Genomic DNA, 26292 nt, shown 5'->3' with positions numbered 1-26292 from the left:
GGGTAGCACAGTTGAAGTAGTAGTGAAATCATTAACATTTCAAAAAGCATGCAGAACATAAGATAGCAGCGCGTAGACATGTCACAAAAATGAACATCGCCTGTTTTCGTGTCCTATATTCATGCACTGTTTTCTCCGATCATGTTCTCAGCTTAGACCAACTGGACTAACTACCAAAAAAAAAAAAAAAACGCTTTCGGAAACGTCTTACAGGCGTTCCTGTCTTGTGGGCCAGTGTTAACTTGGTTCATGGCAGCACGAGCGCTGTACGCACATACGTTCAGAAGAGGAAGATCAAGACAGGCGCGCGCTATTTTCAAGCCCACCGACAATGGAGCCAAGTCCGAGCGCCTTCTACCAAGAAGTCGGCGATCGGAGCACGTCGCCAGAGACGAAGTGTTGCGTAGTGCGCACGCGCACGCGATCGCGGATCCTCCAAACAAGCCACAGCCGTCTGCCATACGTTGTCGTCTGCACAGTGGGCGTTGTTATGGTGCTAATAGGTGTGGCTGTATCGACGTACAAGCTTCAAAACGGCAGCACCATCCTAGAGCTCTTTAACCGTCCCATATCTCTGTTCATCTACAACGCCACGGCTGGCCAGGACGCCGGCGAGGAGGCCGCACAGCCGTCTAGACACCTGCTCAAGCACCTAGCCAAGTTGCCCGACGCCGACTCGACGTGCACGACAGAGACGTGCATCTGGATGGAGCGCTACTTGCGCGGAAAGCTCAACAGTAGTGTGAACCCTTGCGCGGACTTCTATTCCTACGTCTGCTCCTCCAAATGGTTTTCCAAGGGCCTGGACATCAGAGACAGACCGTATATGGAGCGCACCATGGGTATGCTGATGCTGGACGTGGAGAAGTTCTTTCGCAACTACTTAAAGCAGAACGAAGAAAATTACCACAAATATCCGGGAGTGTTTGTGCACCAAGCCATTTCACTTCTCTCCAAGTGCCAGTCAGAGGACAAATCAGATAAGAACTTCACGTCGCTAAGAAGCCTCCTTGAAGAGTACAACATGGGAAGCTGGCCTTACAGAAAGGCGCCCAGAGCAGTCAATATCGTCACCATCTCTGCCTTTGTCGATCGGGACCTAGGGGTGTTTTCATTTGCACGAGTGTACCTAAAGAAATCATTCGAGGATGACCGAGGCTACACAGTGCATTTGGACAGGCCTAGCTCCACGCTTGAAAGACATCAACTGGCTTTTTTGTCCGAGTCACTGGAAAACTACACCGACAGAGTAGCTTTGGCGTTGTCGCTATTTGAAAAGAAACATGACTGGAGCGAGCAAGCTGAAGAAATAGTAACGCTGGAGAAAAAACTGGCTGCTGCAATGCCCGTTTCTAAATTCACCGAATTTCAGGATAGAATCAAGCGCGTCGGGCAACTAGACCGCAGAGGAAAGTGGGACTGGAAAGAGTACTTGAACATTATTTTTCAAGATATCGAAGTGTTTGACAACGAGAAGCCAGTATCCATCATGCACCAGGACTACCTTCTCAAAATGGCGGCGATCATTAACGAGACGGAGATTGCAACGTTGCTGAATTACATAGGATATCGGCTGGTGGTCCACGTCTCTCCGCTTTTGGCCAAACCTGCTAACCACCTACTCCGACTAAGTCATGACAACTACCAAGAGTTCGTGCCCGAACGACTGCAGGCGTGTATGCACCTTCTGGAGAGGGTTTACAGACAAGGTATGCGATTCTTTGCGAGAATGACTTTTAGCAAAGATAACTCGACCTTGCTACTCAAGCACTACGACTATAGCATGTCCAACGTAGAAGTTCAAATCAAAAGTAGCATGGCAGACAGGTTGCTCTCAACGTCATCGTGGCTGGATCGCGCAGCGATAGGAATAGGCGTCGACAAACTGGAGAACATGCGCTTAATTTTCCTGGGAAGCAACGACGATATAAACACCGTGGCAAACTACTACAATTTCAACGCCCAGCCTCTGGACCCAGCTCACCTCCTGGAAAGTTTCCGAGAAGTTCAGGCAGCCACCATGAACATCTATTGGGAGACCAAACCACCAAAGGACGACTTGGATGCCAGATACAACCACCCAACATTCACCCCCGGCTACGAGTACTTCTTCGGACGAAACGTGCTGTTCATTCCTCATGGAAACATTGCCTTCGTGAACGACATCAGCAAGGACATAGACCCCGTATTGTACCCCCTTCTGCTCCCCAACGTGCTTCGGGGCATGTTCTCTGCAGTAGACCGCCGTGGAGCCACTGTAGACCACAACTTGGCTGTGGCAACGTGGTGGAACACAGATGAACTAAGCAAGTTTTCCCAGATGGAACTGTGTTTTCAGGACCAATACTACATCGAGCTACGGGAACTAGTTGGAGACACTTTCGACGCTCGCATCAAGCTGGACGAAAATATCGCGGACAGTGCGATACTTGCACCATTGCACGACCTTTACCTTAAGACTCTCACGTCACAGGGCGCCACGCTTGACAGACAGAAGCTTCCTCTAGACATCGGCGAACTGGACATGCATAAGATGTTTTTCATCTCTTATGCACTCGGCTTGTGTGACAATCCAAGTAAGGAGTCGTCCGTGCGCAAGGTGAAATACGAACGGATTCCGGGCAGGCTTCGCATCAACATACCGCTGATGAACTTCGCCAAATTCTCAACAGCTTTTAACTGCCCCGTAAACTCGCCCATGAATCCTGCCAGGAAATGCGCAGTATGGTAGCCTTACCCGAGAGTGATTTTCTCATAGCAGTCAACTGTCACAGTGAATGTATGCGCCATCACAGAACATCATGACCATTACTGTTCATTCTGTACATAGCCATAATAAAACCAGCAGTGCCACAAAGAAGTGATCTAATAAGGAAAATAAGGAAATGCAGATTTTTTTTATTAACACACTTTATTGCGTCAGGATGTACGATTGCTTCTTTGGCACTTTATCGCTGCAAAAAGGCCACAATGGTAAAAAAAAAAAAGAAACTGGCCAGAATAAGGCACTTTCGACCCTTTGTCGTTTTTGTCGATGCAGACTGCATGAACATGGTGTTTCCCAGAGAATGGTGCTCAATTAAGGCAAGTAGTTCAACACTAACAGCATTCTACCACACTTCACGGTGCTCAGAAGCTAAGGCAGGTGCCGAACACAATATACCCGGCAGCGTAACAGTTAATTTAGCAAAGGAGGTGAGGATGGGAACGAAATTAAAAAGAATACGTATGCAAGACACATTGGTACGCCGTAGAAAGACGTCACGCAGGCTGTGGGAACACAGAGCCATAGACAATGTCCTGTTCAGAAAGTACCATTGCACACAGTCTGGGGTATACACCGCGCGAAAGCATGCCCAAACGAACTCTCAGGTAGTTCAGTGGCCCCAGCAGTACCGTTTATGAGTTGTCGGGGGAGGACGGGGGCTGTTTGTGCAGCCATACGTCGCCCTGCCTGATTGCTCTCCCCCATGCCCCAGTTACTGTTTGACTTTTTCCCCCTTCCTTTTGAAGCCCAAACTCAAGATAACAAAATCGCAACTGCATGCGAGTGTGTGGCCGTTCACTTCTTCATTCCTCAAGAAATAAAATGAAATGAAGCAAAGGTACCCGCCTACTCGCAGCATTCGGATGTCGTCACACTCAGACATTGCACTGCGCAGCTGGCACCCTGCTGAACAGGTGCACGTTTGCGGTTACGCAAGAAAAAAAAAATGCACGGAAACATGAGGAAGACGAAGCAACATCCTCTGTCATATTTGTATTTTCGAGACTTTAAATTTCACGATAATTGATCACGGCTGACCCATACGATTTAAATTAACGGGTTCAGTGCATGCTTTATCCGGTACAGTCGACGTGGCATATACCCAAAGTCATCATGCGCCGTGCTCTTTTGGCAAACATGCAACATCCAGTTGAGCAAATTACTCCGCTTAAACACTTTTAACAGCGTGATTTTTTCCCCTCCAATGTTGGCGACAGGGCGTATTGGGAAGGTATTGGATAGCTCTTGCACGACAGCCGGGGGCGCTTCTGCGCAGCGCATGCCATTCTTCCACGGCCCGATTCAGATCGGCGGCCAAGCCAAACTAGAGTCGACGTCGTTTACTACACGCGTTTCGTGTAACTGGCGTCGTGTTCGCGTTCTCCGTGTGCATGGAGAATAAAATCGTTTCGACGATAGCCATGCTGCACTGCTCTGCAGCGAGTTTTCTGCACCTATGCTCTTCGGACGTGTCCGTCCAATCCCTCCGAGACGTGTACGATAACCATATGCACCGCCAGGGAATTGTACGACTCTCAACCGCTTTAAGCGAGTGTTAATATTCTGAAAGTCCTAGCGGCTGTATTATCAAGTGTGACTGTTTTCGTGCCATCCAGGTTAAAAGAGAATAAAAACGAACAACGAGCTTCAAATGGGCAAGAGGTAACAAGCCAACACGAGCATGAGGGTGCTGCAAAAAAACCCATGGCGTGTTACATTTCAGACGTGTCGGTGATCGTGAATCTGCAAGGAAGTGGGCGTTTTGTCCGTGTTGAGAGGTAGCACTCTCTCGACCATGCAAAAAGCATTTTGTACAGCAAAAACATCCACGGCATCACAAAACACACATAAATAAATAAAGCAGTCCTGAATACCTCACACAGTCACATACAAACACACAAAGACACGCTGTTCTCAAACGGATCCTTCCTCAGGTTGCTCAAAGATTTCTTCGTCCTCCTCTTGGCCCTGAAGAGCGTCGATAATGGCATCAAAGCGCGCATTTATGCGATCTTCCATTTCTTGAATTTTTCCGTCCAACTTTTCAACCATTTCTGCCTTTAGTTCTTCGAAGCGCTGGCCAATTAGATTAAGAAGCTGATCCTGCAGGCCTTGAAACTGGATCCCAACAGCGTCACGCACTTCCTCCCTGCAAATCACCGAAGGACGAAAAAAAAAATACGGCCGATTTCAGTGGTTAATTAATGAGAAGTAGGTATGCTTCGCCAGGTTAAGCTACGTTACGCACTGTTTATAATTGTAATTCATAAGTGCAGTCAATCCTCAACCCAGATATGTATGGGAGACACACGGTTTGATAGCCCCTCATACCATCTGCGAGGTGCACGCTTCGCAGCTAAAGCTGTGAGACGCGGCTTTTCATTGACTCTTCAGGGTCATGGAATGAGGCTTCGGACAAACATCGGCGAAATCCAAGATTGGGGGTTTTATAGTTAGCGCGCTAAAAAGTGTTTCCAGAGAAAAGGACAGGCCTCGGCCCTAAATGAACGCTAGAAAACGTTTCAGTTAATAGTGTTCAATTATATGAGCATAAATAATGCAAAAAAAAAAAGACATACTCGTTTTAAGCGAAGGCGCCTTAAACAATCCGATTTCTTACCGTTATGGAAACGGTCGGTATACACAAGCTATGATTCGAGGAAATTCAGTCGTCACACTGATTTACTGAAAGGCAGAGCACGCGCGTCGCTATATTATATATATATATATATATATATATATATATATATATATATATATATATATATATATATATATATATATATATATATATATATATATATATATAGGGGAAATGAGGGTGCTCGTTATAATACATGAAGACAAGAAGCCAACAGTCGGCGAGGCCAAGGAAAGCGTTGGGGATGGTACTGTCTTTTTTTTATTGTTTTACTTGGATAACCACAGAAATTAGTAATGTAATCTGTGTAAGGGAAAGATAATTAAACACAAAGTAGAACAAAAAAAAAAGTAGAAGAAAAAACAACGTGCCGATGGTGGGAACCGAACCCACGACCTCCGAATATCGCGTCCGGTGCTCTGTGTTTAACTATCTTTCCCTTAAACAGATTACATCACTAATTTCTGTGATTATCCAAGTAAAACATTAAAAAAAACGACATCAAGTACCATCCCCAACGCTTTCCTTGGCCTCGCCGACTGTTGGCTTCTTTCCTTCACATGTGTGTGTGTGTGTGTGTGTGTGTGTGTGTGTGTGTGTGTGTGTGTGTGTGTGTGTGTGTGTGTGTGTGTTTGTGTGTGTGTGTGTTTGTGTGTGTGTGTGTGTTTGTGTGTGTGTGTGTGTGTGTGTGTGTGTGTGTGTGTGTGTGTGTGTGTGTGTGTGTGTGTGTGTGTGTGTGTGTGTGTGTGTGTGTGTGTGTGTGTGTGTGTGTGTGTGTGTGTGTGTGTGTGTGTGTGTGTGTGTGTGTGTGTGTGTGTGTGTGTGTGTGTGTGTGTGTGTGTGTGTGTGTGTGTGCGCGTGTGTGTGTGTGCGCGTGGGGGGGGGGGGTGCATCGCGACGACTGGACACTAAACGCAGGTTGTTTAGAATCGTAGTTCATACGTTTTAAACAACGACACGCCCAGTCTTGCCCAAAGGTTCATAGGCCACTGCTACTTGCTGATTAAGAGGCTGGCACTGTATCCCAGCGCTCTGAAACTTAATCTTGAGTGTGAAAACTGTCGACTACGTCCCTCCACTGAGATTTGTTGTAAGGGATGCCGCGAGGAATCTATACATGCGGTCCAAAAGTAAAATTTGAAGTCCATCTGCGCGAAATTTCGCACAAAGGCCCAAACGGCGACGGAGACGGCGACGAACGACCAGCAGCGACCAGCAAAATGTTAATTTTGCAGTGGCCGTGAGAACAGTCTGCTTGTTAGCGGTAAGGACCGATCCTTCAGCGGTCGGTGCAGAATTACTTGCGGCGCAAAAAAGTAACGGAAACATGAGACAAGAGGACGACACAATCTCTCTTTTCTTTCAACGATTTCACCGATGTGCCTGTGGTTCTCATGCGGTAAAGAAGCGGGGGAAAAAAAAACACAGGAAAAAAAAAAAAAGAAAAAAAAAAAAAAACCTTCGACAGGCCAGATTCGAACACAGAAATATCTCGTGGGAAGCAGGTCCGGAACGTCACAGCTAGGCTGACGGGGTGTTACTTGGAAGCTACGGAGCCGAAACGCACCAGCTCGCTCCGCACAAGAACATAGTGCCTCCAGAAATTTCGCAGGTGATGCTCTGGAATGTTATACTATTACGGAACTATTAACCGTATTATTGTATCAGGCTTATACTGCAACTAGCCAGTACAGCGAGAGTTTAATACGCAACTTTCATGTCGATGGCTGTCTGGTGGGATGCGTCTGCCGCTTTTCTCCGCCCATTTCTGCGCGCGTTCGCAATGTGCGTCTGTTTTTGACAGCGTGTCGTCACGGACTGTCGTGAGCGTTGCCGACATGCCCGAGGCCAGCGTACTCGGAACTACATGGCGTAGTAACACAGTAAAGCCCCAGCTTTGACTCCATTGCCACAGAAAGTTGTCCCCGAGTATAGTGTGTGTGCATAACAGCAAGGCATTAACGCGTGATATAGGTGACAAATTAATAGGAATGGTGTTCAGATGGCGATAATGAGGTAGGGATCAAAATGAGCTAAAGTAATTGAGTTTTGTCATGGCAGCGAAATATATGCCTGACGAGATGGCGGCGACGAGATGGAGATGACGAGATGACCACATCCAAATCTGGTCCGAGTCATCCAGCAAGATTTTCTTAGGGAAGAAGAGAGGAATGGGGAGCGAGACTTCCGTGTCGCCGGGCGCCGAAAGCCATTCGCAATCTTTGTCGCCGTTCGTGGCTCCCTACGCGCTCCACCCAACGCAGGAAAGGAGCAAAAAAAAAAAAAAAAAAGTAAATAAAAACCAAAAGCGCAATGAAGACGCAAGATCTACTTAGTGATGAAGTGGGCTCTACGTCACCAGTACTGGAACATAACCCCTGCAGACGCGGGCGACGTGCAAAAAGCAAGTTCCGTTGTATCCCCCGTTATCGACAGACCACAATATGGTACTCTCGGACGGAGACCGTTTCGCACATACCGCCTAGGCCACACTAAAACCCCTCTTTTTTCCGAAAGTAACGATCCGTGGTAACGAAAGCTTTGGTACTTCGACGTCGTTTCTCTCATCCGGCCGCCTTCCTATTCGTTCATATCTTGACTGGGCGAGTGACAGCCCCCTCTCGAGTGCTGCCACTTGCTACGATGCGAGAAAACACACGCCGTGACGTATCCGCCACGTGACAACCAAAGATCAAACTTTTTTTTTTTTTTTGTCGGTTTTTGGCCTGTCACGTGCGTTTACTGTAGCTGCAGCGCCATGGTACTTCAGATGCATTCGATAGCTCAAAATGTCGTGCTGCTGATTATCCGAGTGCTATAATAGGACGGAAAAAAGGTTTTCAGTCTTTTACATATTTGACGGTAATCGCGTAACATCGTCATAAAAAAAAAAAAACTTTGTTCCAATGAAAAATGACTGTTTTGTGCGAGAGATGTTAGATTGACGCGTGCGTGTATGTGTGTAAACTTTCCAAGACCTTTGGAGGAACCGGTTCGAGTGGGCTGCGAAGCGGCCCTAAGGAAGATAATCCACAGCTCTTGCCTGTGCTACGAGCACAGCCCAGTCTCCGATAAGGCAGCGCCATTCGACCACATCTTGAAAAGGTCTATATGCGCGTTTAAGAGGCATTTACAAAATGTAGTATTGAATTCGCTTTTTCACTGCACCATCATCATCATCATCGGCCTGATTATACCCACTGCAGGGCGAAGGCCTCTCCCATATCTCTCCACTTAACCCGGTTCTGTGCTAGCTGCATCCACTTGACCCCTGCGAACTTCTTAATCTCATCCGCCCACCTAACTTTCTGCCGCCCCCTGCTACGCTTTCTTACTCAAAGGCTGGTCCGGAACAGAGTATAAACGTGGAGCCCAGTGAAATGCACGCTTTCACATCCATCGTGACTACAATGCGCATTTACACGTAACTCTATCGAAAAAGTTTCCTAATATGATGCAATAACCTACTACAGGCTTTATCATAAAATGTAATTCAAATAGCATATAAAAATCAAACTCATACATTTTCTACAATATTCTTCATACTTTGCGATAATATATGCCACTGTATGACACTCGCATGTTACTTGAATGACACTGTATGATAGCCTGTGTTGGGTTATTGCATCATACTACTTTTTTCAAGGAGACCGCACATTTATTTTCGCATCTCTTGCGTTTGAGAGGAAGTGACCTTTCAGCAAAAACTTTTATACTTGTCTTTAAGAATTGTTCTACAGCTTATTTTGATTTGAACGTACTTTAAGAGGTTATGTTTGCGGTGAAAAAAAAAAAGCTGCCGAATATGTACTTCAAAGTTACGTTGAGCAACACATACATTTGGATACACTCGCATAATTTTCATCCTGCATATTTGCATGCGTTCCACACTTCATTCAGTTGCTAGTTTAGTCTCTTTTAAATAGATTTCCGCGCCGCGGCAGCATTACATTGCTTTCGTTGACACTTATTTATCTACAAGCTGTGAACGAAGCGCGCAACTAAAGAAATCAGTTTCTTTCTTTTTTTTTTTTTTTCACATCGAAAGACCGTTTCTAACCAATGATACTTGTCAAAATTTTATCTTTTTTTTTTCTAATTCGACAAGTCCTCGTTTTACACCTAAAACCCATAATATTATAAAATGGAACAACGAAACTGAAGGCGAATGTCATTCTAACACAGTTTTTCCCACCGACTGCCCCCAGAGCATCCAAAGCCCCCCTCCCGCAAAAGGGTGCGAAATTATCATACACTTGCTGCGGAAAAATAAATGCCACTCCTTTAAACTGTCACCTGCATTGTCGAACGTCTTGCTGATCGCGAGTAATGAAAATACTCGACATTCAGCGCATTAGCAGTGTAGGGCAACTAAATGATAGAATCGCCCTGCTTATCCCCAGAAGCACATTCAGCTATCGTATAGGACCTTTTTCCGCGCACTCCTCTTTAGTGCATACCAGTCCTGGTCCTAAAATGTATCTGCATGGTTGGTCGTTTCGTTGTAAACAACGATACCTGCCCGTCAGTTTTGTCTAAAATTTACGAAGCCACCGTGATGTCTCCATACGACACTTTTCAAAATAACGCATAGCAAAGCCGAAGCAACGAGCGATCCGATCCCACTGACCCGAGTGTAAGGAAAGCCCGCGAAGGCAGGAAAAGCGTGCCGTGCGCTACGCGCTGGCCAGTGGGAGTGAAATTAGACGAGACGAGGAAATTAGATGGTAGGGGAAGTGATAGTGGGCGTAGAAGTCGAACCCAGGACTTTCGTGCTGCGAGACAGACACACACTCATAGATCGCGAAGGCTCACCGTTTTAAGCTCAATAAAGGTAGACCTACTGAATTAATGATGCGAAAGGGATCCGACAAAGCAATCGTGTTTTGATCTGAACAGACGATGCTTAAAATTTGTCAAAACCTGGCAATAAAGAAAAAAAAAAGGCTTAAAGGGACAGAACACTGGCCAAAATATGTGATGAGATTATGGTGGAGATGAAAAGACCTTGCCTCATATAGTACAGATCGAGCACTACAATATCAACGAAAAGAGGCTTTACAATTTTATTTTGCCATTGAAAATCACATAAAAACAATTGAGGCGCTATCTAGCGGAGAAACCCCGCGTGCGTACATTTCAGCAAAATGTCGCTGATTTGCGCAAGTGCAGATTTCTTTTTTTTCTTCTACGAGTGCTTGTCACAAGCCATTATATTTTGAGCTCTCTCCACTACATCCTTAAATAAAAACCACCCATCTTTTACTAGCACCGCGAAAGGCATGCTTTCAGGTTTTGCCACTAGATGGCACCAGTGTTTGGAATTGCATGAGTGAAGCGATGATAGTACCCATTAAAACTTTCGTCGACGAGGCATGCGTTATTGTGCCATAACAGCCTTGAGTGTGAAACTGAAAAGGACTTTACGCAAAAAATGATGAATTACTACCTAGCGAGTGAAATTTAAATTTGTTTTCGGTACGTCTCTTTTGTCGACCACCAGTCGTCATTGTGATCGCTGCTCATGTTTCCAGCATCAGACTACATAAAGACAAAAATTTTCTACAGCATTTCTACCAAAACCGTTATGGAATCGAACATTTTAGACATCGATATTCCCATTGCGCCGAAAAAAATTTGAGACCAAAATTTCAGTGTCCTGTCCCTTTAAATAAGCGATGTTTAAAGCATCCCCCACGGGCTTAGTCTGGATTGGATCGTGGCAATGACGTTTCATAGCGTATAACAGTCGGAAATGGGTGAAAAGTGACAAAGCGAGCGCTTACAACCTTCATTTTGTAAAGCTTATGCGCCTAAAAGGACAAAATATTTAGAGATGCAGCTCTTAACAAGCACCGCTTATAGGCCACTAAATGTATGTACCATGCGCTTGGAGCACCGTGTTTAATTCATTAAATCTGATACTTGACGGTCATCATATCCGTCATTACTGTGCACTTAGGGCCTATTAATGTTTTCAAAAATTAAGCGCCACAAAAATATGCAGCACTACACTAAGTAAATGAACTATTACAGGTTTGCGCAGTAATCAACGTTTTTTTTTTTTTTTTTCCCTGTAACCAAACGCGAATGGTAGCGATCGTCAGAAAATTCACGATGATACGCCGATATCGTTTGAAGTGCTTTCATATCGAAATGTAAGACAGGAATGACAAGCGGCTTGTTAACGCGAAGTGAGTTCGAACAGTACGCTCCAGGTCGTACTTCTTGCCGAGCTAGGACGAGCAAATACAATCTCCAGCGCATTTTTTATCCCTTTCGAACATTTACTCAAGGAAAAACTATTGCTGGAGATGCCCCGTAGTTTGTGTCACAGTGAACTGGCAGCGGATGCTGTTAATGCAGCGATGCAAACGCCGCGGAAAAACGAATTCATGACGCGAGGACTGCATAAAAACACACGGCTAGCAGACGACGCGGCCGGCTCCACTCGAGGATTTACTTTCAACTCAGCCACCAGCGGCGTACGTGGCCGTCGCTTTAGCGATAATCCTACTAAGATAGCCATTTACTTTCACCTATGGCGCTAACTTCCTTCTGCATGCGTTCTTGTTTCGAGAAGACGATTTCACGTTCAGCATACATACATACATACATACATACATACATACATACATACATACATACATACATACATACATACATACATACATACATACATACATACATACATACATACATATATATATATATATATATATATATATATATATATATATATATATATATAGGCAGGGAGTAATTCCCATTTCGCCACTAAATACGCTTAAAAGCTAGGTCATAATCCCAACTGAGGCGTGTATTTCAAGCGAAAAGTCCCGTCAGTGAGGAGTGTATATTGCAATCCTTATCCAGCTCGACTGCCCATGAAGATGGCAGTGTGTGTTAGGAAATATGGATTTTGCACTTTGCACGTCTATGAAAAAATAAAAAAAAAAACAAACAAAAAAAAACTGTCTGGATAACAACCCTGACAAACTTCAAGTGATTATCGCCGCAAACTATGTAGTACTGTGACTATGACTCCGGCCAGCCAGAAAAATCAACAACGCGAGCCAGCGACAGCATCGGAATCTTTCTGCATACACAACAAAGCTGCAAGGACAAAAAGCGCAAACGCACACGTTTGTTTCCTGCTATAGCATTGAATCACTTTGTGGTGGTAAAACTAAACCCGCCTAAAACACTTCAAGAAGAAGCTGTCCCAGCAGCGCGACAGCCCGAAAGTTGACGCGCTGTCAGGTGCAGTCAACAACAGTGCCGCCGCTATTTCCTCCGCTCGATAGCCCTCCGCTGCGGAGGTGGTCGCGCCACTAGAAAGTATTATAGTTCACTGCATTAAGCTGACCTTATTCCTACACTGTACGTTTGAGAGCAGCACAACAGCTGTGCGCAATGAACCCGTCACGAGGCTTTTTTCTTTTTTTTTTTCACATTTGAAAAAAAAAAAAAGACACTGTGAGATACATCGTGTAGAAGACAATTTACTGCGAGGTTTCTGAGGGTGCTCTACAACTCTGCGAATCAAACTTGGGGTCTGCAGCCAACTCTGAAAGGTTGAGCAACTGAACGTTGTCAGTTAGTTAAAGGAAAAATTAAAAAAAAAAATGGCTGAACTGGTGCTAACATTATGCACCCAATTCCGTCAGAAGTGTGTTTCTTTTCTAAAACCTTAGCTCATGCAGCGTTCACAAACTGCGGACTATCCGTTTCTCCAGCATGCGTTATGTCGTACTGGTCTTCCGTAGCAGCTCGCAAGTTGTGCTTCTCTCCACATTCGACACATGGCGCCAAGTAGCTTCCAGGGCGTCGGCGCCCAATTTGTTTCTCTGTGCTCTCGTATTTGAAGCCCCGCTTTCACCACGACGTATAAGAACGTGCCTTCATGGCCAAGAAGTAGCGTGTATCACTCGGGATCCAGGGTCCCTATGGGTTAATTCCCACCTCAACAATGCTGCCCCCTAATTGGCAGCTTCTGCACAGACACACTTGGCGTATGGGAACTCTAGTAACTATGCGGGGATTTATGACTCCGTAATATATTACGTGCAGGTAAACCTGCTGCAGCACTGTTAGAGGCCAAATCCAGTCCAAATAGTAATACAGTAACTTTGCAGCAAACCAATTTTCACTCAATGAACCAGGCACAAACAGCCGTTGGCGCCGCTCGGTAAATGGTTCCTGCTGCGACAGCGTCTGTTTTGCCAGGATCGGGCCGGATACCATCAGCACTAACCACATGACCGAGAAATTTTAGCGGCTGATAACCAAAGTGGCATTTCTCCGGCCTGAGTGCTAAATCGACAGAGCGGAGAGCATCCATTACCGTTTGCTGCCGTTTACGATGTTGGTAAAACGTTTCTGAGAACAGGATGACATAGTCCAAATAAACCAAACAGGTTTGCCATTTTAGGCCAGCAAGTACGGTGTCCATCATTCGCTGGAACGTCGCAGGCGCTGAACACAGACCGAAAAACAATACTTTAAATACCTTTAAAATAATAATAGAGAGATTTAGCACACCGTGATCCGCGATCCGCTACCGTGAACCTTCACCGCGCGTTCCATTGCGCATGCCCAGATCACTTTCATGCCGATAGATGGCGCCACATACTTGATGTCGGCACATTGACCTGGCGCATCGGAACCAATCAGCTTGTACTCCCCGCCCACGAGCGGTAGAGTGTCACGGTGACGGATCGCGGATCACGGTATGCTAAATCTCTCTAATAATAGAGAGATTTAGCCCACCGTGATCCGCCACCGCACGTTCCACTGCGCATGCTCAGATCCCCTTGGCGCCGACAGATGGCGCCACATACTGGATGTTGGCACACAGACCTGCCGCATCGGAACCAATCAGCTTGTGCGCCCCGCCCACGAGCGGTAGAGGGCCACGGTGGCGGATCGCGGTATGCTAAATCTCTCTAATAATAGAGAGTTTTAGCTTACCGTGATCCGCGATCCGCTACTGGGATCCGCCACCGCGCGTTCCACTGCGCATGCCCAGACCCCCCTTGGCGCCGACAGATGGCGCCACATACTGGATGTCTTTAGATGTCGGCACAGAGACCTGCCGCGTCGGGACCAATCAGATTGACCGCCCCGCCCACGCGCGGTAGAGAGCCACGGTGGCGGATCGCGGATCACGGTAAGCTAAATCTCTCTATTATCCCTATACGTTTATCTTGGACTCGTAGACTGTTGGCTCCTTTACTTGTATCATAACGAGCCCTTCAAGTCCCCTTCAATTTTCTGCTTATAAGCCATCGGGCACGACAAATGCAGTATTTTCCCGATCGCGCTCATCAACTTCTTTCTTCCAATAGCCACTTTTTAAATCGATGGAGGTAAAGAACTTGGCGTTGCGAAGTCGGTCGAGCGAATCGTCGATACACGGCAGTGGATATACGTCCTTTTTTGTGATGCCATTCAGTTCCCTGAAGTCGACGCTAAAGCGCAGCGTGCCATCCTTTTTCTTAACCAGCACCGGTGGCGACGACCATGGACTTTTAGACGGCTAAATAACACCACCGTTAAGCATTTCCTGGACTCGTGGTCGGATTGCGCCAGGTTCTTTGGTCGAAATGCGGTACGGCTGTTGTTGAATGGGCTGGGCATCGTCAGACGTTAAGATGCGGTACTTGGTGATAGAAGTTTGCCGGACTTTCGATGATGAGGCAAATCACGGAGCGTAAGGCACGTAAGGCACGCAGGTCACGCAACTGACCGGCCGAAAGGTCACTCCTAATATCGATAAGGTCGAGAATACCCGGAGCATCAATAATGTCGGACGCAAAGTTTCGGCAACTTCGTTTAACAGTTCGGCGAACGCGATGGCAGTATATAGCGATATGGGTGGCGAGATTCACTCGTGAAGCTCGTGACGGGAAGCTCAGAATGACTATTGCGGAGAATAATTAAGCCTCGAGCTGCACAGATGCCGTGGGAAAATAAAAAGCGAACGGTCACAAACAACACTCACAAACGCTGGAGCGGGGAGGTACCAAAACAAACCCGGCTGAAACTCGTCGGGCATATGTACGTTGGCCGTCGGTGGGGCTGACATCCGCTTTCTCCGTTGAGAACGAGACCGTTCGCTGTCGGAGATCGATGATGGCGCCATATCCCTGCACGAAATCCCCACCGAGAATCAAATCACGAGAACATTCCCGGAGAACGACGCAGCCGACAACAAACGTTGACGTGTACGAATCCGGATTCTAGCCGTGCACTGCCCAATAGGAGCAATTACATGGCCCCCAGCCGTGCATATCTGCGTGCTACATCATGGTTTCATAACCTTCCTAAGATTGGCTGCCAGTTTCCCATTTAAAATCGAAAAGTCTGCTCGGTGTTCACGAAAGCGCCGTCGTCCTGTGCTCTCATTGGGTTTAGCGGTCCCACCCCCCGGAGGTCGCTGTACTCAGTTTTCCCGCCGCTCGCCGGCGGGGGCTTGGCGAGCGGTGCTCATGAGAAGTCACCTGTTGTTGAAGGTGATTGTCGGCAAGTCATCGAGAGGTGCTGTTGTGCGAGGTTGTCTTTCATGGCACGAGGTCGTTGACCGAACCTGGATCTAGGCGCGTCACCGGAAAAACCATCCAGTCCGATTTCTCGATACGGGCACCACCGAAAAATGGCCGGTCTATACTTCGTCTCACTCATCGGACGCCTTGCACGGTGGAGTCTCCGTATGCAGGAATTTGACTACTCCATCGTATATAAATCTGGACATAAACATGAAGATGCTGACACACTGTCTAGAGCACCCGTGGAGTTTGCACATCATAGTACGGACGAGGACGCCCATTTTCTTGGCATCATCAGTTCACTAAATGAAAGGCCCGCAAACGGGCTGATACAGACCTCACAACTTTGATCGATCATCTGGAGGGTCTCGATTCTACAGTATCCCGACTGTTCGCCGTCATACTTGAGTACGCGCGACGGAATCGGCTACAAGAAAAGCGCCGGCAACAGTGACCGAGCCTGTCTTCTGGTCATCCCTGTAGATCTCCGCGACGTGCCATGATAAGCCCACCGCTGGCGTACTACTTGCCTAAACTTGCTGCCACCATCCATCCATATGTTAGAGGTTGCCGCGAGCGCCAGTGACGCAAAACACCGCCATTGAAGCCAACGGGTTTCCTTCAGCCTATTCGACCAAATTGGTATGGACTTTCTCGGCCCTTTTTCTCTACCGCCAGCTGGCAATAAGTAGATTATCGTGGCTACTGACTATCTGACACGTCCTCCGAAGTGGCACAATTCTTCATGACGCAGATTGTCCTCCAGCATGGCGTTCCTTCATACGTCATCACTGATCGTGGCAAGGCATTTACAGCGCGACTTCTTGAAGTTTTCCAACTAATCCAGACACACCACCGAAAGACTATACTGCCTCCATCCCCAGTCTAATGGCCTTACATATAGCGACTAAGCAAAACAACAGCGGACATGCTCGCCACGTACGTAGATGTGCGGCATCAAACGTTGGACGAGATTTAGCCTCATGTAACATTCGCATGCAACACGGCCGTCCAAGAAACAGCTCGATCCACCTTGTTTCGGCTAGTATAAGGACGCGATGTGCAGACCATGGTGCAGACCAAGCTCGACGCCATGTTGCCGTGTGCGGCTGACGACCAGCTGCTTACCCCTGCCGCAGAATTCGCAACTACGCTGAAGAAGATCGCCAACTCATCCGTACTCGCATTACGAAACAGCAACAGATGCATGCCGATATAACGACCGACACCGCTACGTCGTGTTCCAGCCCGGTGACAGTCTGGGTGTGAACAGCTGTCCGCCGCCCAGGCCTGCCAGAAACTTCTCAACCGCTACTTTGGACCCTACAGAGTGTTGAGTCGCATATCAGATGTTACTTACGAAGTTGTTACAGACGGAACTGTACCAAGTTCTAGTCGTCAGCGCTATTTCACCCACTGAAGGCCGTACTTCCCCTCCGGAACATTTCTTCCTGTACGCATGCGTATTTTTCTTTTTTCAAGAGGGGGGGAATAATGGCCCCTGGTTATAATGCTCTAGAAAAATATTCTAGAGCACTATACCCTGGTGATTTCAGGTGGCGCTTCAGAGACGAAGAAGTTAGAGACTCTAGTGCGCTTCTTCTTCTAGCTGGGACTTACGGTAGATCACCTCTTGACTCTGTCTCTGCCCTATTGCCTTTGCACGTAAATCCCCGTTTCCGTGACAACGCGCGCCAAAGAAAATTGCCACTGCGCGGCACAAGCCCCGACTTTGTTAGCAAAAGCTATGCAAGGGGAGCGCGATGTACCGTGTGCAGCAGCAACCCTCAGGCTTTCGCATCTCTCCAGTGCAGATTCAGCAGTACTCTCGGATTTTTTTTTCTTCTTAATCCAGAGTGCTAAAGGTAATCGCGTCTTCGCAGTTCTGAAGTGGTTACTACCAACGGCCGGCTACAAACATCTAACTGCGATCAGGTGCCTTACTACAATAGTTACAATATTAATTATTGGAAATTAGCTAATCAGCTTGCTAGATGGAGTATAAACACTAAGTTTTGGCTGTACTTAATTTGTTAATGATACACAAGACATTAGTATATGGGACAACCATGTCGTTTTTGCCTACGATGGCTAAATAACTTAAAACTGATCTTTTTCTCACCTGTTTCGGTTTGTTTCAACAGCCGAACGACTACGGTGATGTCAAAGTGAGCCAATTCATCAGATGAAAAAACATATGGTTGCTGCTGCTTCTCTCGTGATTCCTGTTTTTGAGGCTAACTGCTGACGTAGCGTTGCAGTGAATGAAAACGACAAAGAAGCGATTATATCACAGCGTTTTCATCATCACGCGAGCTGGAATAGACTGACGTCATAGCCACCACTCGGCTGTTGAAGCCAAAACCGGCAAGAAATTTGACTCAAATTTATTTAGTGGTCATAAGCAGTTGTATGCGGTGATTCGTGTATAGCAACGTCTAATTTATCATTATAAATAAAATGCACAACGAAAAATTTCATGTCTAGAGTCCTTTAACATTATTCACCTTTCTGATGTCTGTCATCACCAGTATTATTGTTCTACAGACACTGCCTTCATATTTTAAAAAATTAGTAGCAGGCTTCCTTGAAACACAGAGCATATTTAGTATATAATCTTCTAGTATATATTTAGGCCAAAGGCACTGCCTTGAGATTTATAGTCAGAGGGTAAATTCAGAAACAGCTCGAAACGGCCAGCTAACATAACCTTCCTTTGCCAATAAAAGTGAATATGTTACCTAAATCTCTTTACGAAACTGTCCTCGCCCCTTTTCTGAAAAGAAATGCTCCTCTTCACCAAATACACGACCTACATTAATATGACCACTTGGTGTTAATTTAAACTACTCAGCATCAAAACATGTGCAACATGCATCCTAGTCATGTCATGTACTCAAGCTCTTATACCCATAACTCCTTTTGCATTGCGGTACCATCATAGTAATACTATTTTGGTGCAAAATATTGCTAGTGATATATGTTATTATTACAGCAAAACCTCGTTTATACATTTTTTTTAATGCGGCAAACAAAACGTATTATCCGGGAAAACATATGATCCGAACTACCTGATTTTGAAAAACTGCTGAGGTACAAAGGCATTTAGAATTTAGACTTACAGCATAAAAGTGTAGGTTAGCATTCATATATGTAAAGTATGCACTGCTCTTTTTATTTAGCTTTTGCAGAATTTAGTCTGTATTTGTGCTGTCCTCAGCGAGGAAGAGATTTAGTAGCAAATTCGGTTCGTAGAAGGCAATGATGAGCGGGGATCGCTTCTTTGGGAGTTTCTGGGTGATTCGTCCCTTACATGACATGTGGAGAAGCCATCGTGATGTCTCACAGTCGCAGCGTTTTTGCTCATGTGTGCGTACCCCAGACCCGGTCCGCTCGTATGCAAGCAAAATGTTATCGAACATTTCACCTTTATGCCCCTAAGGCACCAATAAGAAGCCACCGCGTTTCTCCTCATGAGATCATTTTTCCGTGGGAACGACCACCTCGTATGTTGCTCGTTGGCTTTGATGTTTTGCCCCTTTGCACCTAGGCACTGCAGAAAAGCAACTGCAGCGGATGTGCACCATTGATCAGTTCATGTCGAGAGTGCTCGTTAGCAGATGTCCAGTTGATCGCAAAATGTATTATACGACCACAATTTGTCGAAATTTCGAACGTAGTAGCCACAAAATCTTGTTATCCAGTAATATACTAACCAGGAGCTTTACTGCCCACGATTTCGAACGTATCAAACGGCAAATCGCATGAACCTGAACGTATCAACGAGTTTCTACTGTATGTTCTTTTTGCTATGAATGACTTGTATCTCTGCTGCATCACCGTCCTAGTGAATCCCTTTCACCTTCCTTTGCGTGCTCTAAAATGGCTCACTTCCCCAAATGATGCAATATTCTTTTGGCAGTTTATGATTATTTAAACAATGCATGGTTTTTGCCAAAAATAACTATGCTGCATATTTTGCTTCTCACTCATATTATGGAGACCGTAAGCCACCTCAGATTCAAAATATTATAAAAGGTGAAGACAAATGCTAGCTTAACCTTAATGATATCTAGTGTGTGAGGGGTGGCATAAATCCTTTGCTGCACTACTGAGAAGCTCACTCTGCAGCTTGGTTAAATTTGGCAAACACTGTACAGATGCATGTACTACTATGTAGTTGTAATGATAGCTGAGCTAAATACTGCTGCTCTAACAAATTGAGCTGTAAAACCACGACAGAATGACAGCACCAGTAACTAGAAGGGCAAGATACTTTTTGATGACATTTTTTCATTGGTTTCAAGACAATGCCCAACAATTGAGGTTTAACTTAAGTTTACAGGAAAACATTTGCTCACACACATAAATTCATGTTCCAGCTAGCAGCCCATTTTAAGGTTCAAAATATCTGCATATGAGCTTTACCTTTGCATTCGAAGTGCTTCCATTGATAGTGCAGCTGGCACTCCTTGCAATGCTCCATTTGTTGGTTGCACAGGTTCCGGCACATCAGTCTGCGAGGCAACCTCCTTGCAAAGCTCATGCTCAGTCTCAGTTGCTATTGAGGCTGTCTGCAGTATCTTCTTTTCAGCCACAATCTTTGAATGCCCTGCTATGGCATCCTCAGCAGGTGCATTTGCAGACTTTTCTCCAGCATCTCCAAATGACTGGTTCAGATGTACTGTGGCTCCAGTCTTCCCAATAATTTCTGTAAGTAGTGCTGTAGCTGTTTGCTTGTTTAAAACACCAGATCTCTCAAGGATGCTCAGGATAAGCTCTTTATCTAAGGATGCTGACGGCAGTTCATTTGATTTAGCATTGGTCACCACCTGAGGTTGAGGCTGAGGAAAAGGTTCCTGCTGAGGTTGCAGCTTGGATGTTTGATTCTCCACCAGAAGCTGTAACATACCAGCAAGAAGCCCGTCCTGGCTTGTCTCCACTGCTCCAAGGCCAGCTTGGGGTACAGCTTCCCTAATTGGTTCTTGAGCGACTGCTGGCTTGGGTACTTGCTTGGTAGGTACCTGTTGCATTTGTGGTGACTTCAGGCTGGCATTTTGAAACAAGCTATAAAGCTGTGTCATGCCATCAGGAATTTGCTGTGGCGTTCCACGTGGTAGCGCTGAAAAGCCAGCAAGAACAGGTGACATTGCAGCAGCTGAGAGCATGTTGGTGCTTCCCTGAAATAGCTCCATCATTCGCTTCAGGTTTTCAGCTTTCTCACTAAGGTGTGCACCTGAAGCTTCCAGTCTTTCTTCAACATCCTTTAGGGGCATTGTGCTTGGAAAAAGGTTAAGAGTGTCTGGTCTTGGTTTCTCTTGGACTACCACTTTGATCCCATAAAGCCACATAGAATCCTTAGACTTCAGGGGGATGAACTGGAAAAAGAAAAATTATTTCAGCTACATTGAAAACAACATGAAAAACAATAAACTACAATTTCTTCTGTGTGTAGCAAAACAGGCACACTGGCGTAACAAATGAAAACATAAACACACTTATCGTGTTGCACACTGTCTGCTTGTTAAAACTACTAAGCCAGTCAAAAATCCAGTACCAACAGTATTTGTTACACAAACAAGATACCAGTGATAGGAAACAAAGCTGGCAATGCCATTCTTAAAGAGACAGAACACTGACCAAAACGTAATGAGATCACAGCGGAAATGAAAAGATCTTGCCTCATATAGTATAGGTTGAATGCTACAGTATCCAAGAAGCAAGGAATTGTTGTAATTTGGCACTGAAAATTGCATAAAATCAACTGAAGGGACCTCTTACAGTAAAACACTGGCACTATCCCTAAAATGCCCTATGTGACCATATCAATGGAAAATACCATTGATCTTCCTAAGTACACAGTGCTTTTCTTTCAAGGGTACTCATCATGTTTAATTACATTTTATGCTCACTCCAGAGCACCTTTCAATGAAACCACCCTTCCTTCTGCATCGCCTCATGTGCATTTTTGTTACTAGATGGCACCACAGTGTTTTGAATTCTTTGGATGAAGTGGTGATCACGGCTCACTGTAACTTTTGTCAATAAGGCGCACGTTTCTGTGCCATAACAGTCCTTAGGTGTAGAAACTAAAATGGATGCTACTTTATACTAAATATTAACTACTGTCCAGCAGACAGGACTGAGATTAGTTTTTGGTACATAACTTTTATCGGCACCTAATCATCACTGCAGTCACTGCTCATGCTTTCCAGCATCAGTCTAAATAAAAACAGGCGCATGCACTGAGAGAAAAGTTCTAGAATATGTTTTCCTACAGCATTTCTCACAAAACCGCTATGGAATCGACGACTTGAAATAGAAAGCTTTTCATTGAGCTGAAAAACATTGGCCACTTAAATTGGGGTGGAATAATATAGCGATTCAATTCCATCCAAAAACGATTCCATGTCGTCACACTCTCTGCAATTTGTCCGCCAAATTTTGAATATGTGCATAATAAGCTTGCGTTGCACGACGTCACAGGAATTTATTGTACACTTTACTGCTACTAACTTCTTAGAAAATGAATTTTCTTTAACAATAAACTTGTTTTGTGGGCATTTGTTAAGAAAAAAAAAACAAGGCAAAGCATTTGGGCATGCCTGTTACTATCTCATTGGCTCTTTTCGCAAAAAGTCATGCCTCTGGCACAAGGTATGCAATTTTGACGTCATCCCCGGTGGAATGAAATCGATTTTGGCATCGTTATATTATTCAACCCTTGCAGTGTTCTGTTCCTTTAGAACCTGCATTACCATGTTCAAACTTTTTTTAATTCTAACCTGCCTGAATTGGTATGTTGTTTCCATGTTACAATCACACAAAATGTAAATGTTTTGAAATCTCAAAGAAACCATAAACACACAGATGCAGTAGAGAACAAAATTATTCATACCCCTATGGGTTATTACAGCATAAATGAAAGTCTCACTACATGGGCACAGTTACATTTTTTTCTCACACAAGTGTGGCTATCATGACTAGAAACTTAACTTATAACATGCCAGTCAACTAGAGAATGTCTTTGGCTCTGCAGCATCATGTCTAAGATCTTTAAAACTGGTACTCACTTTCAAGCAACACTCTTTTAGTGGCCTTGTAAGGGTAAGGTCTCCTCGAAAAACGGACATGCCATCCACTTCTTCCATAAGTTCATTTTTCAGGGTGCTCAGGTATTCGCCATGGTAACCATAGACTTCTATAACCCTTGCCTCGGACAGAATAGAAATACTGCCTATATGATGTGTATCACCACAGAATAAAAACACTTGGCAGGCAGGGACAATGTAATTACCAGTGACATCATCATTCACTGGTGCTTCCAACTGGACACAGTTTTCCGCAGAAATTGCATCTTCGAGGTCAATGCTATAGTGCAAACAGAAAACAAAGAAAACAGCAAGAATACAAATAAGACTAACAGACTCGAAGCTGGTTTTAAACATTGTATACACAGCCAAAAACACTTTGACACTGCACCTTACAATCCTGCAAATTTACTCGGCAACAAACACCAATGCATGAACAGAACAAGCTACGAATGCAAGGCAATGGTTTCCACGCGTGTGGTTGGCGAGCGAGTTGATGCGCGAGAACAGTACGCTTCTGGAAGCCGCCGTCTCGTGTCTAAGTTTCTACAGCACACCCAAGTAAAGTTGTACAACAGTTTAGCTCCCGACTTGCAAAATGTTTGCCAGAGCACCTAGACCTCTCTTCTCCTGGGAGACTTCCAGGTATCAACAGCGCAAGCTATAAAATCAACGCCGCCACACATTCCTCAATTTAAAGACAGGCTTGCTCAAGATCTGATATAGCAAAAGAACAATATAAATAACTGACACATCAATAATCGTCAGAACGTGCACATGTCGATTAGTAACTCAAGCTATGGAGTATGTAAAAAAAAAAGGGGGGGGGGGGGGGGTATTTCTAGAGTGAATGCCAGTGTTTTAAATTGCTGTAGCGAGAGCAAGTGAACTGAGTACAGCCGCTTAGACTGATCCATGGGCGCAACCTGTTCGTCGGGATAAAATCTCCGACTCCTTCACTGTACTGAAACTCATCCGCAGCTTCAGCTAAATTAGCGTACACCTCAAGGGCAATTATATAGTTCATCCATCCTGCCTAGACTCCGAGACCTGGCATCGCCCCGGTCGCACCGAGATGGGATAAAAATAGCCCATGCTCCAAGGGTTTAGTCACAGCTAAGGCACAATGCAACAGCGAAAAAAAGTAATAATAAAACGGCAGTGGCTGTGATCATTTATTTTCTTGGCTATTGCACACCATGAGAAGAATGAACACTGATTATCAATGTATATATATTATATATATATATATATATTTTTTTTCTATTCAGCCGGCAGTGCCGCACGACAATTATGAATGACACATGTACTGAAACCCAAGTACCACGGGCAATGAAGAGCAGACAACTTACTTTTCATTGTCCTCGAAGTATACAATCGCGTCGGAGACAGGGCGGTCACCCTGAACCTTCCACGTGCACTTCGCTTTTATCATTATACCAGCAGTGTATCTGCAGAGTACGTTTAGCCCCTTTTCACTGCAGCAAGCAGCGCACGCGGACACCTGACTTCTTTCACGCCAGTAAATATCCACAGAGCTCAGAAAATAGTAATTATCACCTATTTTGACAACACAGTATCGTAAGCAGGACGCTTTTAAACTTCATGCCGTGTCAGAAGCGCAAAATTTTAAAGTAGAAAGAACAGCGCACGTATTAGCTACCCATAACAAGACTTCACCAGCCAAGCAGCCGCTCGCGGTTCATGCGGGGTCGGACTGACAACAGTGTCGCCTGGCGGCCAGAGTACAGAACGTTTCTGAAACTCAGTGAGTTATAAAACAATATTTATTTTGAAAATATTTCTGAGATCACTGCAAAATCTGCACTGGAGAAGTGCGTAAGCCTGAGCATTGTTGTTGCTGTGTTGTCAGCGAGAGCGAGATGTGTTCTTTTCCGGTAAACCATGAACACTGAAATGAAATCCACTGCGACACGTGACCAAAAGCTGAGAACCGAAACCGAAAGTTGGCTGGCGGCCATCTTGGCTCCCAATTGCATACTTAATTGGCTCTAATTAATTACTTAATTAACCCACATCAGTCATTTTGTCACTTGTGCACCTTTTCTTGACGCTCTATCCGATGAGATCATTCTTTTCCCGATATACCAACTAGTTCCTCTTTTACAGCTCTGGCAAGGTCACGCCCATGCGAAACCCGCAGTACAGTGCTTGAAAGCTAAACATTTCGACAGATTTGCCTGTCTGGTTGTGTTGATAACTAAGTGAATCTTGAAATTTCTCCAACCAACAATAGGCAACCTTCCTGGTCGCTCCATCCTGGCCACTTCACACAAGAAAAGAAAAAAGTGGCCAGCGAGCACCCCTGCACCTGCGGCACCGTGACTTGTTTTAACCCCCCCGCCCTCCCTCCCCTCCTTCCTTTTCATTTCTTTCACACCCATCTCACCCCCTCCCCCTTCTTTTCCCCTTCGACCATTCCTTTACATTTAGCTGCCCGCAGCCCCGCGTCATGCACCCTTGAAGAAGGAACCGAGCCGGCTCCAAAACGTCTGGTTCCGTAAAATAAAAAAGTGTTGGTTGGAGAAATTTCAAGTTTCACTTAGTTATCAACCCAACCAGACAGGCAAATCTGTCGAAATGTATAGCTTTCAATCTATCCGTGCAGACTTCGGGCTAGAAGCTATGCAGCTTGCAAAGAAGTACATCGAGACTATGAAGAGTATCTCGGTGTACAGAACACACCTGGAGTTCAACCTGAAGTCCAAGGATACCAAGGTCATACCGCACTGCCTACGACTCCGACGCCCGATCCCCACACCGGAAGGACGAAACATCATCGACAAGGCAGAACAGCACCTAGTAACTGCTCGGACACGGGAGTGCCGCACCGTGATTGTAAGGGGCCGACGGGCACCAGCTGATTTTTTTTCTTTTTTTTTTTTGGGGGGGGGGGGGGGGGGGTACACCGGGTTAAACCAACACCCTCTTGACTAAGGCCCTTCCACGGAGGCCCTGACGTCACGCCAGTTACCCCGGACGCTGCTTTCGGCCACCTGGCGTTCGCGTTGAATATGTCGCGGCTGCTTGTTATGACACCCAGGTGCGCGTCTGTTGCAGGCTTTTTGCGTTCGGTAATTATTAAGGGAGCTTGACTAAAACTCGAGTATATTTTTTTTTTCGCACAACCGATTCATGCACCGCCAATATCTAAGGCAGCTTTTAGACTTATAAACAGCGTTCTGAACTAGAGTCGCAAATGCTTTTATACAAATGGTTTTA

General features: G+C 45.5%; 2 protein-coding genes across 4 annotated transcripts; one reads left to right on the top strand and one right to left on the bottom strand.

The window, feature by feature from the left end:
• Positions 1–490: 490 nt before the first annotated feature.
• LOC146205333 (neprilysin-1-like) lies at positions 491–2731 on the top strand. Its single transcript, XM_084586907.1, has one exon. It carries the CDS (start codon positions 491–493, stop codon positions 2729–2731), a length of 2241 nt encoding a protein of 746 aa, XP_084443033.1.
• A 973-nt stretch (positions 2732–3704) lies between these two features.
• On the bottom strand, positions 3705–24780 carry LOC146205332 (uncharacterized). Of its 3 annotated transcripts, none has more exons than XM_084589981.1 (5): positions 24402–24779; positions 23256–23329; positions 23032–23172; positions 20387–21336; positions 3705–4916 (listed from the first exon to the last, which is right to left on the bottom strand). In XM_084589981.1, the coding sequence occupies exons 2-5, from the start codon at positions 23268–23270 to the stop codon at positions 4682–4684; spliced, it is 1341 nt and encodes a 446-aa protein (XP_084446107.1). In that variant the 5' UTR covers positions 23271–23329; positions 24402–24779; the 3' UTR covers positions 3705–4681. The 3 variants fall into 3 exon arrangements, with proteins under 3 accessions (XP_084446107.1, XP_084446104.1, XP_084446105.1); XM_084589979.1 differs by adding an exon at positions 15415–15559 and having other exon boundaries at positions 4750–4916; positions 23032–23329; positions 24402–24780; XM_084589978.1 differs by having other exon boundaries at positions 23032–23329.
• Positions 24781–26292: the final 1512 nt, after the last annotated feature.

This window comes from Amblyomma maculatum, chromosome 1 (assembly GCF_055883805.1).
Source record: "Amblyomma maculatum isolate TAMU_Amacu chromosome 1, ASM5588380v1, whole genome shotgun sequence".
Lineage (NCBI taxonomy): Eukaryota > Metazoa > Arthropoda > Arachnida > Ixodida > Ixodidae > Amblyomma > Amblyomma maculatum.
Note: the sequence above shows the minus strand (reverse complement) of the source record. Positions and strands in the feature narration are given on the sequence as shown.